Below are 18,461 nucleotides of genomic sequence, written 5' to 3' on the forward strand. Positions count from 1 at the left end.
ACAACTAAGAAGTATTATCTATAAGATAAATGCATAATTTTAAAAAATATTTTTTTGTGCAGGCAACCAAATATACACGCATTACAATAATTAATAAAGAAACAGCAGTGGGGCATTTATTGACCGCACTCATAGTTAAAAAAAAAAACGACTAAACAATATTATCTACAAACAAAATTATTGCATAATTAAATATAAAAATGTAGAAATTATTTTCTACTGTAGGCAACCAATTATACAAATGCATTAAAATTTTTCAAAAGCAATTTTTTAACAAACCGTAGTGGGGCCACTGAAGCACTTATTGACTGCACTAATAGCCTCCAAAATACTTGAATGTGTTTGTACCCACAAACCCACTTCTTGAGAACTTAATTCTAGAAACGGATTGATTTTTTTATTGATTTTTTTTCATGAATGCAAAAACCTGCCTTTTTGGATAAAGGTTTCAACAATTCTATTCATTCCACTGATTCTAAGTCGGATCAAAGTCTCTAAAAACCAATACTGGGCCTCATGAATCACCACAACACTGTACATGATGTAATAGGGAAGATCATGAATGAATCCCACCAACAAGTCTTGACTCCACATTATTAAATCGCAAGTGTACGCCACTGTCATATAAATTAGCACAAAGCACAATAAAAACACGATTTTTTTGCGAATTTTGTCCACAGAAAGTTGTGACGGGTTTATCTCGTCGATTTTATTGAAATTGTCGATGATTTCTGGCAAGTGTTTGAACGTTGATGGGATTGTTACAACGAAAGTAAATCCGGTAATAATGATTTCGGTGACGTCGAAAATCGCAATGTACAGATCAATGGAGCTTGTGAAGCCCAAGTTGAGAAATTCGGCAATTTGCATGTCTTTGATGAAGCCCCAAAGAGCCCAACTTGCTACAAAATAAAACAGTTTCAACCAAAATCAAATTTTGTTAATTACTACTTATGACAGTTACTGCAATTAATTGCAAGGCGTGCAAATTCCACGACCATTTTATTCGAAAAAATACACAATTATTAGATTTTTTATAAGTTATGGGACACAAACCGAAAATTTGTGATAATTTTATTAGTGGTAGCAACGTTTTAAACAGATTGGGGTTTATTAACACTGATTTGCTATCAGTCATGATGGACTTTTCAGTAAAATAAGAATATACCCATCATTGATTTATTTTTGATGTAAAAACGAAAACAAACTCTAAATAATTATATAGTATAAAGTAATGACACGCCATTTGGACGTTTTTACCAATATTATCGGAAAAATAACAATTATTCCGTTTTTTTGCACTTAACTGTGTTCACACAGAAAACAAACAAGTGAAGTGAAATAAAACTATTATTATTTTCATAATTTTTGTATTTTTTGTACACAGACATTATCTTGTATTTATGTTAGTGCTTTTTGTATTTTAGAGTTGGTGATTGTGTTAATGTGTTTTATGTTTTTGAGTTAATAATTTTCGGATTGTGGCGTTTCATAACAAATAAACATTAAAAGAATAAAGTTTGCATCAAGAAATCTGAAGCAGATAATAATAAATGTCACATTTATTTAAATAAATAACCTATCGGGTGACTATAAATGTTTGTGACCAAAATTTATTAGCAACGCTGAATTATTGATTTATTCTAATTTGTTATATGACAAACGAACAACAATTGTTTATCAAAGTTTGAGAGTCAACATTGCTAAAATTTGATGTCAAGTTGATGATAAACATCACAGAGATTTACAGTCTCCCGGTATTGTGTTAGTACTTTTGTATTCTTAGATTGGTAATTTTGGTGCGTGTTAATGTTGTTGTGTTTGTGCTTTAAATAGAGAGTGTTATTATTCAAAATGTTATTATTTTATTATTACTCAAAGTGTTTGTGCCATAAAATGTCTTAGGTACATCAAAAAATTAGGACCCTTTCCGGTAATTGTTTTTTCATGATGTGGATGAAAAACAAAATAATTCAGGATTGATTCTTTTGTTTTCTTTGTACAGTCGAGGGCAAAAATAATGTGAGAAGTTGGGAAGTAGCCATTTTCCAACCTATGTTTTTTCAGTTTTCTATTGCTCGATCAGCAACTTCATTGCGGACAGCAAGGTTGACATTAAACAGGTGCGCCAGAATTCGCGCCCCAAAGAAAAATTTCAAGTAAGATAAGATAGCAGGAAAAAATTCTCTGTCAAAAATTTTTGACATTTATTTTTTGACATTTGACATTTTTTATGTCTATTTAATGATACTGATGTTCTTGTATATGTTTATTTATAATTATTTAGTAAAGGTACAAAAATTTTGCCAATAAAAGCCACAAATAACATTAAATAGAGTTATAATTTAGGATACAGCTTCTTTGTTTCCTCTTCTAATAGCCTGTAGTAAAAAAACTCGGAAAATTATTTTTCCAACAAATTAAACCCTCATTTCCATGTTTCTGGTATCTTACCATATATGACATTTTTCTCTGAGGCGCAAGTTCTGGTGCACCCTGTATGTGAAACTATCCTTAGATAATAATCTCATTTCGAACTTAACGTCCCGTCATTTTGACGTTTTGGAGACTTTGAAGTAACAAAATTTGACACTTGTCTGTCATTTATGACATTCTTATATCAGTGCTAGTGTCAATTTTTCGTATGTGACTTGTTTCCAACTATCCCCATTGCCAACATAACCTCGACTAACTTTATTCAAAATGCCAAAAACAAAATATTTTTCAAAGAATTTAGCTTCTTTTCTCAAATTGAACGCAATCTAATTATCCTATGACTTAGAAATTAAGTTGACAACATATGTATGTATACTGTCAAACTCAAACGTCACACTTTTATAGTCAATTGTCATTTATTCGGTGTTGCCAATTCAATTTCAAAGTCGCAGCTCACTTTAATTCATTTGAAAAATTTTAATGAATTCAGTTGTGACATAGCTGTGCAAACTGAAGAAACGAGAAAAAGATAATTTAATTCATTTACAAAGAGATTGAACTCATGTTTTTTTCTGTTGCTCGATCGGCAACTTCACTGAGGATAAAAAAATGGGACAGCAAGGTTGACATTATATGTGAAACGGCCCTTAGATAATAACCGTATTTTAAGTTTATCATTCAGTGACGTTCCTGTCACTTTGACGTTTTGGAGGTTTTGAAATGTCAATTTGACATTAAAGCCTGCTTCACAGTGATTTTGAGAAAGTGTCAAGAATTTTAAACTGGTAAACTGGGGATTTTAGTTTAAGAGTTGGTTATTTACGACATATTCGTATATACCTTTGCGGACAAAAAAAATGGGACACCAAGGTCATTCATGTGAAACGGCTCTTAGATAATAACCTCACTCAGTCATGTTCTTGTCATTTTGACGTTTTATATATTTTGAAATGTCAAATTTAACGTTAAAGCTGGCTTCACAGTGATTTTTAATGTCAAGTGTCAAAATGCCCGGGATTTTTGAAAACTTTAAAATTTAAATAATATCAAAAAAATAAAATTCTATACACGTGATTGAAAAAACGCTATTTTGTTGAAATTTGAAGTAAAGAACTGGAAGAGCTAGTCATAACTCACCGTTTCGTTTTCGCGGCGAAATCCGAGTTTAAACGCCCCCGAGGGCGGTAAACCCCCGTCGATTTGAAGCAACATACATCACACTTCTTTCCCTCTTATTTTCTCTGCGATTTTTCTCAACGGAAACAGTGTCATCAGGCACGGACGCATGCGCAGTCCGATTTCCTATTGCGTAAGAGGGATGAAAGCGTGAAACCCTTTCAGTGGCAGCGAACGTTCGTCGGGGGTTCGCGTTTTGCGCTAGAAAAATCGAACGCGATGAAACATCAATAAAAATCATCGGGGAAAAACAGCACCGAAAATTTGGTGGCAGTGATTACAGTGCCAATAAATGGATATTTATCATCACTTCCAAGGTAGAGTTTTTTCTTGGTTGAGTTTCGCGCCGCGACCTTGAAGCTTCGGTGTTTCCCCGGCGCATCCACCATTCTTCCACGCCAACTTAATTAACTAAATTTATGCGACGTTTCGATCAATCAAGGCCGAGGCATTAATTTGCAAGGCAACCACACGTGTCACGTTTTTCGATACTCTTTTTTTTATATCGTCATGGTAACGATTCCCACCGCCGACTACTTTTTATTATTCGTTCCAATTATATGATTTGTCTTTGAAGGGTGGTGGGAAAATGAGATGAACAAATGTCATTAATTATTTTTTTTTTGGTAAATCAATGTGGCGGCCATTTTGGGTTTCGTGACCGAGATTAGGGAAAAATTGAAATGTTTTGACAGTGGTTAAAGTGATTTTGAAATACGAGTAGGTACGCTTCTACAAGCACTTTTATGTGATGCGATGAGTTTCTTCGGGCTTCTACTTTGAATAAATTGGGTCTGAAATCGTAATCCCTTTGAGTTTTTTGAGAAGTTTGAACGCGAACGCAGATGAAATTTGTTAGATTTTTATATAAAAAGGAGTTGTAGAGATTACAATTTTCAATTAATAAATACACAATAAATAAAAGTTGTTTTATTCAATTTTGTTCCAAACAAAATCAACAATATTTGACATCTGTCTGTCATTTATGACATCTCCACTGCCAACATAACCTTGATAAACACTATTGAAGTGTCCTATGACTTTGAAATTGAGTTGGCTGTCAAATTTTCGTGTTACCAACTTAATTTCAAAGTCACAGCTTACTTTGATTTCTTTGGAAATTCTACGAATTCAGTTGTGGGAACCACAAAACTGAGAAACAAGGAAAAGATAATTTTTGTTCTAAACAAAATCAACAATATCTGATACCTGTCTGTCATTTATGACATCTCCACTACCAACATAACCTTAACAAACGCAATTGAAGTGTCTTATGACTTTGAAATTAACTTGGCGTCAAACTCAAACGTTAAATTGTCGTTTATCGGTGTTGCCAACTTAATTTCAAAGTCATAGCTTACTTTGATTTCTTTGAAAATTCTTCGAATTCAATTGTGAGAACCACAATATATAACTGAGAAACAAGGAAAAGATAATTTTTGTTCTAAACAAAATCAACAATATTTGACACCTGTCTGTCATTTATGACATTTCCACTGCCAACATAACCTTGATAAACGCAATTGAAGTGTCCTATGACTTTGAAATTAAGTTGGCGTCAAACTCAAACGTCAAATTGTCGTTTATCGGTGTTGCCAACTTAATTTCAAAGTCATAACTTACTTTGATCTCTTTGAAAATTCTACGAATTCAGTTGTGGGAACTACAATACATAACTGAGAAACAAGGAAAAGATAATTTAAGCTGATCTGGGCTAAAGGACGTTAATGTGTTTAGTTTCTCGTTGATTAAACTTTAATGAACACGTGGCTTAATTAACGCCTAATTATAACTATTATAAATTCGTTAATTAAATTGTGCGGAGGAGAAAACGTAATTGGGTTAGTTTTGAGATTTATGAGTTTTGAAACTTTGTCACTCTTGAGGAAATTAAAATGAAAAAAAAATTAAATATTATTTGTGAGTGTCTTAAAATTTTACTTCAAAGTGGATATTTTTATTCTAAGGGGTTGTGAAAGACAATGAAGAGAAAAGCTGAAGGACTTAGAGAAACCTTGAGTGGTAAATCCCAACGGGCATTAAACGTTCAAACAAAACACGTTTCATGAAGGAAAATTGGGTACAACTTCTTAGTGTTTTTAATTATGACAAAAATAACAATGTCTTGGGGCTTTACTTGGCCCTAAATATTTTCGTTATTACGTCTACACCTTTTTCAAGTTGTAATTCAGAAACCATCACATGTAATTTATATTAGCCAATTTATTTTCAGAAAGGGTAAATTGAAATTTAGATTAGTCAAATGTCTTTCAAAAAGTGTTAATTGTAATTCAAAAGAGTAAAATGAGTTCCAGAAACCTTGAGATGTAATTCAGATTAGTTAATTTAATGTCAGAAAGCATAAATTGGAATTCAGATAAGTCAATTGTATTTCATAAAGTAATAATTGTAATTCAGAAACTATTATACATGTAATTCAGAACAGTAAATAAACTCAATTTCATGTTACATGTAGTCCAGAAAATATCAATTGTAATTCAGATGAGTAACTTACTGTTATCTCAAAATGAAGTTTATACTTAAACACGAATTATTTTATTTTCAGAATTAAAAAAAGTACATAAACTTGCCATTTTACAGAATAAATAAGATATTTTATTTTCAAAGGAATTTTGGTAATGTAATTTTTAAATGAAAATAACGAATTCTGAATTACAATTGACAAATTCTCAATTACAAATGACAAATTCTGAACTACAACTAACACTTTCTGAAATACAATTGACTAATCTGAATTTCAATTTACGCTTTCTGAAATATATCTTACGCTTTCTGAATTACACTTGAAAAATGTGTAGTGATTCTAAAATTTTTGTGTTTTATGTGTCATGGTTTTGATTTTTTATATTATTTATTACGAGTATTATAATTTAACGAATTTTTCGATTTAGAAATGAATTTGTAGCATAAGACGTGCTTAAGATCTTAAAAAAGCAAAAGTTGTGCTATTTTCCGACAAGTGTGGCTATTTTTGAGCCTAGTTTAGCAAAATTTTTCAAAAAAAAAATTAAATTTCTTGCTTATAAATGCTTTTTCGGCTTGTTTTAGACAAAATTTGGGACGTTTTTGCTCAAAAAATATAAGAATTCTATTATTTTGACTCAATTTTAAACCTCTAAAATTTCATTATGCTTTTGAAAAATTTGCTTATTTTAGGTGAAATAATTTCGTTTTTGACTGAAATGCGCGTTAAAACGCTCAAAAAATAAAAAACTGTGCCATTTTGGTAATTTTTTAGTGTACTTTAGCAAAATTAATGTTTTTTGCTTGTTTTTGATAAAATTTGTTGTAATGAAAACAGATTTTACTTTATAGAGCGCAACTTGAATAATTTCAGCTACCTTCCTAATGAGATTAGGTACATTATAGGAAGCCAATATTGTTCGATATCCGACACCAGTACTCGTAGTAGCGAGGAATGAAATAAAATTCGTGAAACTAAAATATAAATTAAAAGTGTATTATTTGCACAACAAAACAATTTTTAACTTCTCGGATGCGAACCCAGTTTGTTACATAATACAAGAAGACGTGACACTCGATTTGTCAAACAGTGACGCTTTTTCGCCAATAGAATCCTCTCTGAATTATATGCAATAAACTTTAGAGTGCTTTAAACAAACAAAACATTTTCTCTCCAAACCGAGGATACTAATGATGTGTGTTGGGCGTTTTGTGTTTTTCTCCGAAATAAATTGCTAAATTTTAGTGATATCAGATCGAGGGATTGTCGAATTATGTTTCAAATGACATCATTATTAGGGGTTTATCGGGAAATTGTGTGAGGCCAAATAATGGGGAGATGTTGACTGCGTTACACAAATAAGTCGGAATGTCTCGAAAGCAACTTGTTTTTGCTGTTCCATCAACGCAAACACTTCTTTTTTTCAAAATATACGAAATTACCTCAAGTTGGAATTAAAAATAGTGAATTTGTCACATCAAAACGCAAATTTGCATTTGCAGAAAATAAATATGAAATGAATAATTTTAACCAAAATTATAATTTATCTAAGTTACTTATGCATTAATTTATTGTTTTATAATACAGTAATAATTTACATAGTTGTAAAAAAATTAAAAAATTGAAAAAATAAATCAAGATTAGTAATATAATCCAAATACAAAAACTTCGCAGTGAACATAAAACTAGATTGTACAACAAAAATTACAAAAAATTAAAAATTAGAGAAAATCGTTCTTTTCTAGTTGAAGACACTTGTTTTTTTCTAAAATTAAATCAAAATTAATAAAAAATCAGAGGTTAGTATTTACCTAAATTACCATATACTTTTTTATAATACCAAAAATTGGACTTTTTATAATTGTTGTTTAAAGTGAGTTGACGTTGTATTTGTATTAATAGATCAAGATTCTTGAAAACAATTAGTTAGAAAAATGGTGGATGCGCGGGATATTTTTTAGCCAAAAAAAATTTTTCATTATTTAGAATTGCACTAGATTAAACCAAAAAATTAAAAAAATTTATTTATTGACTAAAAGAAAAACTAGTTTGAGTAACATGTAGAATTCTGGTGATTGCATAAATTCCATCAAATCTTTAGAATAACCAAAAATCAATTTTCAGTAAGTGGTTTTTAATTATTAATATTGACTTAATTAATTAAAACTACATTGATAAACTTTTTTTTATCTGAAATTATAAACTTTTATTTGAGCAGAAATCTTTCGTTTGCTACCACTTATTTCTTGTCTTTTTTGTTCTTACATTCTATTTTAAATGATGGATAAAATAGGTTTTTGAGGAAGTTTGAGTAATTAAAACTTTATTATTCTGATTCATTAGGAAAAAAAGTTTATTTTTCTTTTGATTTTGGACTTATATTTTTTTTCTGCTTTATAACTCTTAACACATTGGTGGTTTAATTTTTTTGACAACGATGTCACTTTGACAATTAATTAATTGTTGTTAAAAATGACTTTGTATTTTTTATCTTAAAGCTGTTTTTTTGAGTTGCCGTTTATTAATATTATATTTTTCACCAACATTATTGTTATTTAACTTGCGTAAACTTATTTGTCACAGTGACATCGTGGTCAAAAAAGTAAAAAAAAGTAAAGAGAAAAATAATTATAAGTCTAAAATCAAGAAAAAAATAAACTCTTTATTCCACTGAGTCAGAATAATGAAGTTTTAATTATACATAGATTTGCTCGTTTCACGTGAAGCAAAAAATGTTTTTCTTTTGCAGTTTTGGCGTAAAATCAAAGATAATTTTTTTTTTTTTGTAAACTTAATCCGGGGACATACTGTAGATTTATTTTTATTAATAGATTCAAGATTCTTGAAATAAATTGAGTTTACAAATTTTTAAAGAAAAATGGTGGATGCGTTGGGACATTTTTCTAGACAAAAAGACATTTTCATTTGAAAATTGCAATAGATTGAACTAAAAAATAAAAATTTTACATTTATTGACTAAAAGATAAGTTAATTTATTTTAGCGATTGTTTGCATAAATTCGATCAAATTTTTAAAATAACCAAAAATCAATTTTTAATAAGTGGTTATTAATTATTATTGAATTGATTAAACTACAATAATAAACTTTTTTTGATTTAAAAATAAATGAGCAATGTCATTAATTATAAACTTTTGTTTGAGCAGAAATCGTTTGCTCTTGTCTTTTTGTTCTCTCATTTCAGTTTAAGTGATGGTAAAATAGATTTTTGAGTTTTTGAGGAATTTTGAGTATTGTTTAAAAGCTTTATAATATAGGTCGCAACTCGTGATCCTCTCTATATTTTAATTATGTCAATTAAGTAATTGGACATTTCTAATTCAAAAACAGATAAGCTTGTTTTAATAGTGTTTTAGAATTGAAATCTTTTGTTCTATTGAAAATTGTGTTTTACAACTCATGTTCATTATTGCACAGTAGCGAGTGGTTCTATTGTCTTTTGAGCTCATCTCACTTACACTGAAAAAAATTGCTGGGAAATGTGTACTTGTGTTTTTCATTCGTGGCTTTTGTAAATTCACTGTGTGAAAAAAAATGTAGTGAATTTATTTGTTTTTACAATTTTAATTTGTCAAATGAAACTTTATGTAGAACACAAACTCAACTTTTGCAAATTTTATGCTGAATAGATTTATCGAAAATTTATCGCCCCAACCCATTATCGACGCGTTGTTTTTCCCAAAGACGCTAATCTCGTTTCTGCCAAATCGCATTTTTTCTCATCTCTCACAGCACCTAATACATCCGATGTTTGCTGCTGTTATCTAACTTTGTCTCCTTTTGGGATTTCTGCACCATTAAATTCTTAATTGCACTTAAAATTTAAATCTTTACTTCAAACTATTATAAACTTTTACTATGTCGGTAAGAAAAAAGGAAAATTAGCGCAACTAATTACAATTACTTAGTACTTTACTTCGTAGAAGAAAACGTAATAAAAGTTAATACAATTTTTGTCGAAAAACTCGAAGTTTTGGTGCTTTTTATGTTGGATAAAGTAAAAGAAACTAGTCACAATAAGAGTATGACTAAAAATCAACCTTCATCAAACTTTAACATTTCGCGACATTACTTTGCGCAAAGTTGAAAAAGTACATTCCATTAGCTCTATTATTCTTACAGACAATAGGTGTTTTTTCTATTTCAGCAATGAAAGACGACCACACATTTCACAAAACTTTTATTTCCTTATTTTGTAATAATAATAATGGCTAAAAATTGCTTCAACTTTTTGTTTTTCTCACCTAAATCGGGTCTGAAACGTCGATATCCAATTTCTGACACGCCGGAGGCCGGGGCCAAACTAGGCATCCATGTCACGTAATAAATTAAACACCAATAATGGCCACTTTTACGACTCTTCTTATTATTACTTCTCATATAATACGGATTTTTTCTTGTCAACAACGCTAAATAAACCATTAATTTGGTTCGCATGTGCAAAATTGACCTGAAGTTCTCCAAATCAAAAATTAACTCACAAAAAAAAATTACTAATCTTCAACTCAACAATTTTTAGTTTTTCTCTTTTAACAAGAAGCTGATATTTGAAAATGTGGCAGCTTTAGATCGCTTATTTCTATACAGGGTGCTTAAAAAGTTGGCCACCAACTCAATGAAAGTTGGTAGAAAAATGCTAACATACAGGGTGTGCCAGAACTCGGGCCCTAGAGGAAAAAATGGAAAAAGTTCTATCTAGAAAAATTTCGAAGCTATGACAATTTAAATTTGCACTTTGACTCTGTTTATTTCTGAAATGATTTCCCAAGTTTTTTTTGCTACAGAGGAAACAAGGAAGCTGTATCCTAAATTGTCACTCCGTTTAATGTTGTTTGTGGTTTTTATTGGTAAAATTTTCGTACCTTTACTAAATATTTATAAAAAAAAACATATACAGGATGCGCCAGAACTCGTGCCCCAGAGAAAAATGCCATATAAGGTAAGATAGATACCAGGTACATGGAAACAATGTTAAAAAAAATATCTATAAAAATTTCGAAGTTGTGAGTGTTTAAATTTTGCACTTTGACTCTATTTATTTCTGTTGGAAAAATAATTTTCCAAGTTTTTTTCCTATAGGCTATTAAAAGAGGAAATAAGGAAGATATATCCTAAATTGTAACTCTGTTCAATGTTATTTGTGTCTTTTATTGGCAAAATTTTTGTCCATTTACTAAATAATTAAAAAAAAACATATACAAGATCATCAGTGTCATTAAATAGACATAAGGTACATGGAAAAAATGTTAAAAAAAATTATCTATAAAAATTTCGAAGTTTTTGGCAAGATTTTTGTCCCTTTACTAAATAATTGTAAAAAACATACAAGATCATCAGTATCCTTAAATAGATATAAAAAAATGTTAAATGTCAAAAAATAAATGTCAAAATTTTTTGACAGATAGAATTTTGTTCCTGATACTTTACTTTACCTTAGTTGAAAATTTTCTCTTGGGCGCGAGTTCTGGCGTACCCTATATTCATCTTTACACTTTTTTCATTTGTTTTCTATTGTCTTTATTATTACATTGTTCATTTTTTGAGTCTTTGACAATTATTATTAGTTAAAAATAAAAGAGATGTATTATAAAAATGTTTTCTAAATTATTTTGGTTAGTTTAGATTTTAATAATAATTACTGAAAATATTTATTTAAAAACAAAATTCGCAATTTCAAATAAGTTTTTTATAACTAACATAAAGTTTTGGTCACTCTTGAAGAGGGATAGCATAATGTGTCTTATTATTATTTAAACAAAGACAAAAAATAACAGATCATTGTGTATTTTCACTTTTGACTTAATACAAGTTTGACATTTTTTATCGATTTGCTTTAGATTAACTAAAAGTGAATCATGAATTTTTCAGTTTGAAAAACAGTTTTAGTGGTTTTTTAACTATATTGTAGCTTTATGAAAAACAATAAAAAAATCAAAACTGTAGACAATTAAACCGCACTTATTTCGACAGGATATTTCGCAAAATAGACTGTTTATTTGTTAAATTTTTTCTAATTGTTTTAGAGCAACAAAAACTAAAAAATGTAAAAGCTATGAAGTAGTGGCAAAAAATATAATAAAAATCTTAAAAAAAAATAACTATTGTCGTATCAATAAGAAATTACTCTCTAGGATTTAGGAATATTTGTGAATAGGTTGTCATAAATTTGGTTAGGTTGGTTTTTGGTGACAAACAAAAGATATCGTAACTAGTGTCAAAATTTAGGTTAAGTCACCTGTCATATGTATGGATAATTTAATTGATAGTTGACAGCAGGTTGACAGAAAACGTCAACCAACAACAACAAGGGATAACCAACCTTAGGCAGACAAAACTACTTCTGAAAATTTTAGTTACAAACAACATGAAAAACGTAATTTTCCTAAAAGTTCAAATCCTAGGTGGTAATTTCTTGTTGACAAATCTGTAGTTTCTTCTTTTTATGTCATATTTTTCGTCATTTTATTCTTTGTTTTCTCCTTTTATCCAAATTTTAGAGTACATTTTTTTCTTTTTAATAACAGCATTACCATTAATATATTTGAAATTTTTATTTTCATTCTTTACAAACATCTCTCACAGTCGAAACTAAAGAAAAACAAAATATATTTTTTTGTAAAAACACAGAAAAAAGTATCTGCCAAACTGTAAAAAAATCTGAATACAACTTAAATTATAAATTATCAAAAAATTCATAACTTTTTTGTTGTGTTTTTCCTTTTATAGTTATATTGTAACTCTGTTCAATGTTATTTCTGGCTTTTATTGGCAAAATTTTTGTGCTTTTACTAAATAATTGTAAAAAAACATATAACATCAGTATCATTAAGTAGACATACAAAAATGTCAAATGTCAAAGAATAAATGTCAAAATTTTTTGACAGATAGAATTTTTTAAACCTTTTTTCCTTGTTCCTGGTATCTTACCTTACTTAATTTTTTTCTCTGAGGCGCGAGTTCTGGCGCACCCTATATAAAGATAAAAATAATAAAAAAATATCTATTAAAGTTATTGGTAAAAACAGATATTTAAAAAAGTTATAGACTTTTCAACGTTGTCTAATGGCGTTGCAACTGAACAACACGAAAAATCAATTATTTTTGTAATCTCATGACGGGTTTCGTAAGGAATAAGCATTGTTACTATGACGACAACAAAAATTAATACACAGTGTTGTCATATCTGCAAATTTATTGCTCAATAAATAATTAAAATTCAATTACAAATACCGAAGAGCTTAAGGAAATAAATTTGTAGCCTCAGTTTTGTAAAATATGAATTTTTTCAACATTTTTTTGTAATTTGTCTGTACTTTTTTTGAGCGCCCTGTATAAAATTTTGTCTTATGTCCATATCTTTTTAAGTCAGCTCTTATTTTATTTTAATAATTTAAACAATAATTTTAATTTTTAATTTTAAATAATAATAATTTTAGTTATGTGTGTCTGAATGTAGCAATAAGATTTTTGCGAGTAAAAAATGCATAATTTGTTGCTTTTTTTATTGGAAGGTTTCTCGGGTGGGCGGGACTACGTCGAGAGGCGGTTGCTGCCGCCCCCAGCGAGCTAGTTACAGCATTGTGTGAGCAAAGTATGAAGCTTAGCGTTTCGGCATATAGAGCCCACGCTTCCGCCCATAAGAAGATATTGGACACTGCTTATCAGCTAAATTATGGGTCAACATCGGCTTCGTCACATCAACATGCGCCTCCATTGGGGTTACCCACAAGTTCGGCTTTTCAGGTAGGTAACCCATATACAGGCTGTTAAAAAAAGATTGTAAAACATTTCAGAAGGTAATAATATATGGACCAAAACAAAGAATTATATTGAAAATTATTCGTGTTTTGAAAAATTATTTGCAATCTGTTCAAACAAAAAAGACAAGCTATAAAAATTCTAAAAATTTTCACCTTCGTTATATTCGATATATCTCCAAAACCATTACTTTGTGGACTCATGTTTATTAAGACTTTTTTGTTTATTTTGGTCTATACTATTACTTCCTTAAATATTTTACAATCTTTTTTTAACACCCTGTATAAAGTCGACTTATCGCTCTAGCTCCTCTTGTGAAGTATTCCCAGACGTACGTCCACAGGAACTTTTTTTTCTATTTTGACCTAGGGAACCGCTCTTCAAAATCTTTTAACGTTTTTTTCGAGACACATTACTTCAGAAAAAAGCAATAAAATCACTAGACTACAAACAATTGAAAAGATAAGCGTTGTTTATGACTCTCGACAATATTTTACTCCAGACAGTCCCTTTTTTCCGAACTAATGGAAATAAAAATTGGGATTCAATCTTAATAGACGACCCTCGCATTTCCATTCACCCAGAACGGTTATTTTTGCGCTTTTCCCGGGCCTGATGTTAAAAGTTGGACTTCTCTTTGCAATTTTTACAAATATGTTTTTGTAAAACTAACGAATTTGGAATAAAGTGAATTTTTTTTGCAGTCATTTGTGCCAAATAATTAAAAATAATGGGCGCGATTCATCTTGTCGTAAAATTACAGTTTTATCGTCTGAAAAACTGAAGAATTGTAGCTTGAGTTTAGACGATCAGGCACGTGTCTGAACTCAGATCAATCAATCGGGGTTGTTGCAAAACAAAGGAAACACTGGAAGGAAAATGCACTCTTTAATTACGCGAATGGAGGTATTTTTCCAAAGGAAAAAAAAATGAAAAAGTTTGTAATGTGGCAAGAGAAAACATCACAAGATGATGCAAGTCAAATTTCAAGCGTCCTTGAAAAAAAATTGATTTCAAGGCTGGAAAATGTGACTTTTTTGATTTTGTAATTTTTTATGACGGTAATCTATGTTATTAAAATTTATCACGGAATTCTATTAAAATGTTTGTAATCCGAAATGGATTTTCATTAAAAAAATAATAATAAATTTCGCAAAATAATTTTTCTTTAATAACTGTTTTTTTTTCCAATTTTAAATACACCAAAGAAAACACCTAACCTTTCCTTTTCAAATGCCCAAACACAATTTCATAATAGTTGAAAATAACAGAGTTATCAATTTTTGAAGAGGAAACTTCAAATCTAAAAATTTTGGTAAAAAAGCCTAATATTTGTTTAGGTAAAGAGAAACTCAATAAAAATTCTATTAGAATCTTGAGAGTAATTTAAAAATGCAATAAAAACATAGTTTATCCACAATCGTCACAAAAGTAGCAACTTTTATGACTAAATGTTTTTCTTTTTTATGGAGTAAAAAATCTAGTTTTGCGCTTAAGCGTTTTTACATTTACCTTTCTTGTCTCTCGATGCTTTAGAAATTTTGGGAAAGGTACATTGTAGATATCATCAGCATTCCATATTTTGCACTACTAACTGCACTAGTTAAATAAATAAACACTTTCGAAAATCTCGACATAAATTCCGATATTGACGCGTGATGTTTGTTTATAGCGTTGTTATGATTTCATTACTTGCAAAGCGTTCTGATTATTTTGTTCATTTACTTGCTCTTGTTGCTCTTTACTCTTAATCTAAATACGTTTGCAGATAAAATAGGATTTGTTATTCGGAGTAAAAGTGACTTTATATGGCTCAGCTGAATTAACCTACAGGGTGTCCCAGCGAGTTGAAAAAGTCCATTAGTGACCTTTAAATGGTAGAATTAAAAAATATATATAGGACATTGATAGATACTAATCTAGTCCATCGCCTAAAATTATTTTCAACTATACAGCGTGTCTCAAAAATAAGTTACAATACAAACTTATGTTTTTTTAAATGAAACACCATATGTTTCTTAGCGTTTTTGGATGTAGATTCTTATGACAGTGTTTTTATGTTAACCATTTATTGGCCGATTTTGCTTAGTTTTAAAAATAAGACGATTTTTTGACGAACACTTGCACTTTTTAAAAATTTATTACACAAAAACTAAGACATCTTGAAATATTTTTTACTACCGCAAAGAAGAAGGTACAAGCTATAAGGTTATAACATTTTTTTAGTGTGTGGCAAAGGTAAAAAAATTAAGGAGTTTGTTAAAAGTTCAAAAACTTAAAAAATTTCAATGGAACACTCTTTATTATTTTTGCATTTAAAAGATTTATAATTGTCTTTCTAAAATTATTTACTTTAAGGTGTTTATAATCAATAACTAAAAAGATATTTAACGTTAAAAAACATCAAAAAAAATTACTATTATTTCAGTAACCAAAAAGTGCACAGTTGCATAAGAGATGGAAGAAATATGACTTAATAATCAAATTTGTGTTAAATTAAATCTATTATTCTTTATTTTTACAATAAAATAATTCGAATTTCAGAATTTATAACGACTTTTACAATTTCTGTAAATTCTTCTTCTTGTAAATTATTTAACTTTTAACAAACTTCTTAATTTATTAATCTTTACAAATGCAAAACACTAAAAAATTGCTACGTCTTTAAATTCTGTACTTTCTTCTTTGCAGAAGAAAAAATTTGTTCTAGCTGTCTTAATTTTTGTGTAATAAATTTTTAAAAAGTGCATGTTTTTGTCAAAAAAACGTCTTATTTCTAAAACTAAAAGAAATCGACTAATAAAGGTTTACCGTAAAAACATTGTTTTAAAAGGCTACATCCAAAACATACAGTGTTTCATTCGAAAAAACACAAGTTTGTATATCGTAACTTATTTTTGGGACATGCTGTATGCTTGAAAATAATTTTAGATGTGTGTCAATGTCACTTGGGTGACATTAAATTGTAAAGCATGCTTTAGGACTGTTAACCGTATTTTTAGCTACTGTCAATCATAGTTGACAAGTTGTACATATTTTTGATAGAAAGATATAATAGCTGTCATTAATTTGAAATTGTCATTCATTGAAGCTTGAATTACATTAAAGTGTCAGAAATGTGACGACCAAAGTATTTTGTCTCCAACTGTATCTATCAATGTCCTATACAATTTTTTTTTAATTTTACTATTTAAAGGTCTCTATTGGAGTTTTTCAACTCGCTGGGACACTTTTACTCTAATAACATAATATACTATTTCTGTTTGAAATAACATAGTTAATTTTAAATTTTATAGAAACGCACAAAAAACATCATTTTGGGTAGATTTACATTTTTTTATTCGTTTTTATTGATTTTAATATTTTTAAAAATCCAATCTCATCTCTCGCTGGAAAAACTATAGAAAATGCTTATTTTATCTTACAATAAATTTTGAAATTGCAAATTTAGTATGAGTCAGAACTGTATTAAAACACCTAATATCGAATAAATTGCAAAACTCATGCTTAAAAGACTAAATCTGTGCTTTATGTGCACCAAAATGAATTAAATAAGTTCGGTGATAAAACCGATTTGATTAACAACATTTCATTACTTCGTGACAAGTCATCAATTTTGTGAAAGCAAAAACTTTTAATAGTAGTTATAACCCCAAACGTGCTTGTCTCGTAATATCTTGCATGTAATTAAAGTTTAACTTTATCGACCACCTGAACCAATAAGAAACTTATAATTGCACATAAGAACTTATCTTTTCCGACACATTCTTGCGACATTCTTCGTAAAATTTTAATCCACTCGCCTAGATATGATTTAAGACGAAGCCATGTTCACTTTGGACGTATAAAACGTGTCATAAATTTCAAGGGAGTTACCCGATTTTCGCCAGGTCACGTGCCTGAAATAATTCATTTGTTTTACGATGCAACTTTTACACAATGTTATGGAAATGATGACATTAATGCTAAGCTCAAATCGATTTTTTCAAATTTGAAATTTAATCAAGCAGAAAAATGCATTTAGAATTCTTGTCTTAACAGAGTTATCGGACTTCTAATGGACGGTAATTGTCGCAATTTTATTTCATTGCACGTTTTAAGGCTTTTTTACGACGGGGGCGAGCGGATTGCGTCTTTAGCATTTCACTGAGGAAATTATGACAATATTTGAGAGTTATTAAATAATGAATAATTAAGTTTTCTTTCTACCCTAACAGAAAGGAAAGTAGCCAATTACTTCCGAGATAGGTAAAAATTTTGTTTCGATACAAACTTGTGTTTTTTTTAAATGAAACACCGTATGTTTCTTTTCTTTTTTGAATGCAGTCTTTTAAAACGATTTTTTAACGAGAACATGCACTTTTTAGAAATTTATTACACAAAAGACAGTTAGAACAATTTTTTTCTTACTTCTGCAAGGAAAGTACAGAATTTAAAGTTGTAGCAATTTTTTAGTGTTTTGCATTTATAGAGATTAATAAATTAAGAAGTTTGTTAAAAGTTAAATAATTTTTAAAATTCAAATGGAACACCTTATTTTTTATTTTTGCTTCTAATAGATTGATAAAATGTCTATATTAAAAAATA

At 29.3% G+C, this 18,461-nt stretch overlaps 2 protein-coding genes across 4 annotated transcripts in view; one reads left to right on the plus strand and one right to left on the minus strand.

The window, feature by feature from the left end:
* Nucleotides 1-411: 411 nt before the first annotated feature.
* On the minus strand, nt 412-1,172 carry LOC123009140. Its single transcript, XM_044405265.1, has 2 exons — nt 1,169-1,172; nt 412-902 (listed from the first exon to the last, which is right to left on the minus strand). The coding sequence occupies exons 1-2, from the start codon at nt 1,170-1,172 to the stop codon at nt 412-414; spliced, it is 495 nt and encodes a 164-aa protein (XP_044261200.1).
* A 2,622-nt stretch (nt 1,173-3,794) lies between these two features.
* LOC123008726 (cyclic nucleotide-gated cation channel beta-1) overlaps nt 3,795-18,461 on the plus strand; it is a 101,736-nt gene continuing 87,069 nt past the window's right edge. For all 3 annotated transcript variants that reach the window (XM_044404714.1, XM_044404715.1, XM_044404716.1), the window contains exons 1-2: nt 3,795-3,929; nt 13,628-13,859. In XM_044404714.1, coding sequence (XP_044260649.1) covers nt 13,710-13,859 — 150 coding nt within the window. In that variant the 5' untranslated portion in view covers nt 3,795-3,929; nt 13,628-13,709. The remainder of the gene's footprint in view (nt 3,930-13,627; nt 13,860-18,461) is intronic.

The sequence above is a fragment of the Tribolium madens genome, unplaced genomic scaffold (genome assembly GCF_015345945.1).
Source record: "Tribolium madens isolate multiple individuals breed KSU strain unplaced genomic scaffold, Tmad_KSU_1.1 Scaffold_71;HRSCAF=194;Tcas5.2_LG6, whole genome shotgun sequence".
Taxonomy (NCBI): domain Eukaryota; kingdom Metazoa; phylum Arthropoda; class Insecta; order Coleoptera; family Tenebrionidae; genus Tribolium; species Tribolium madens.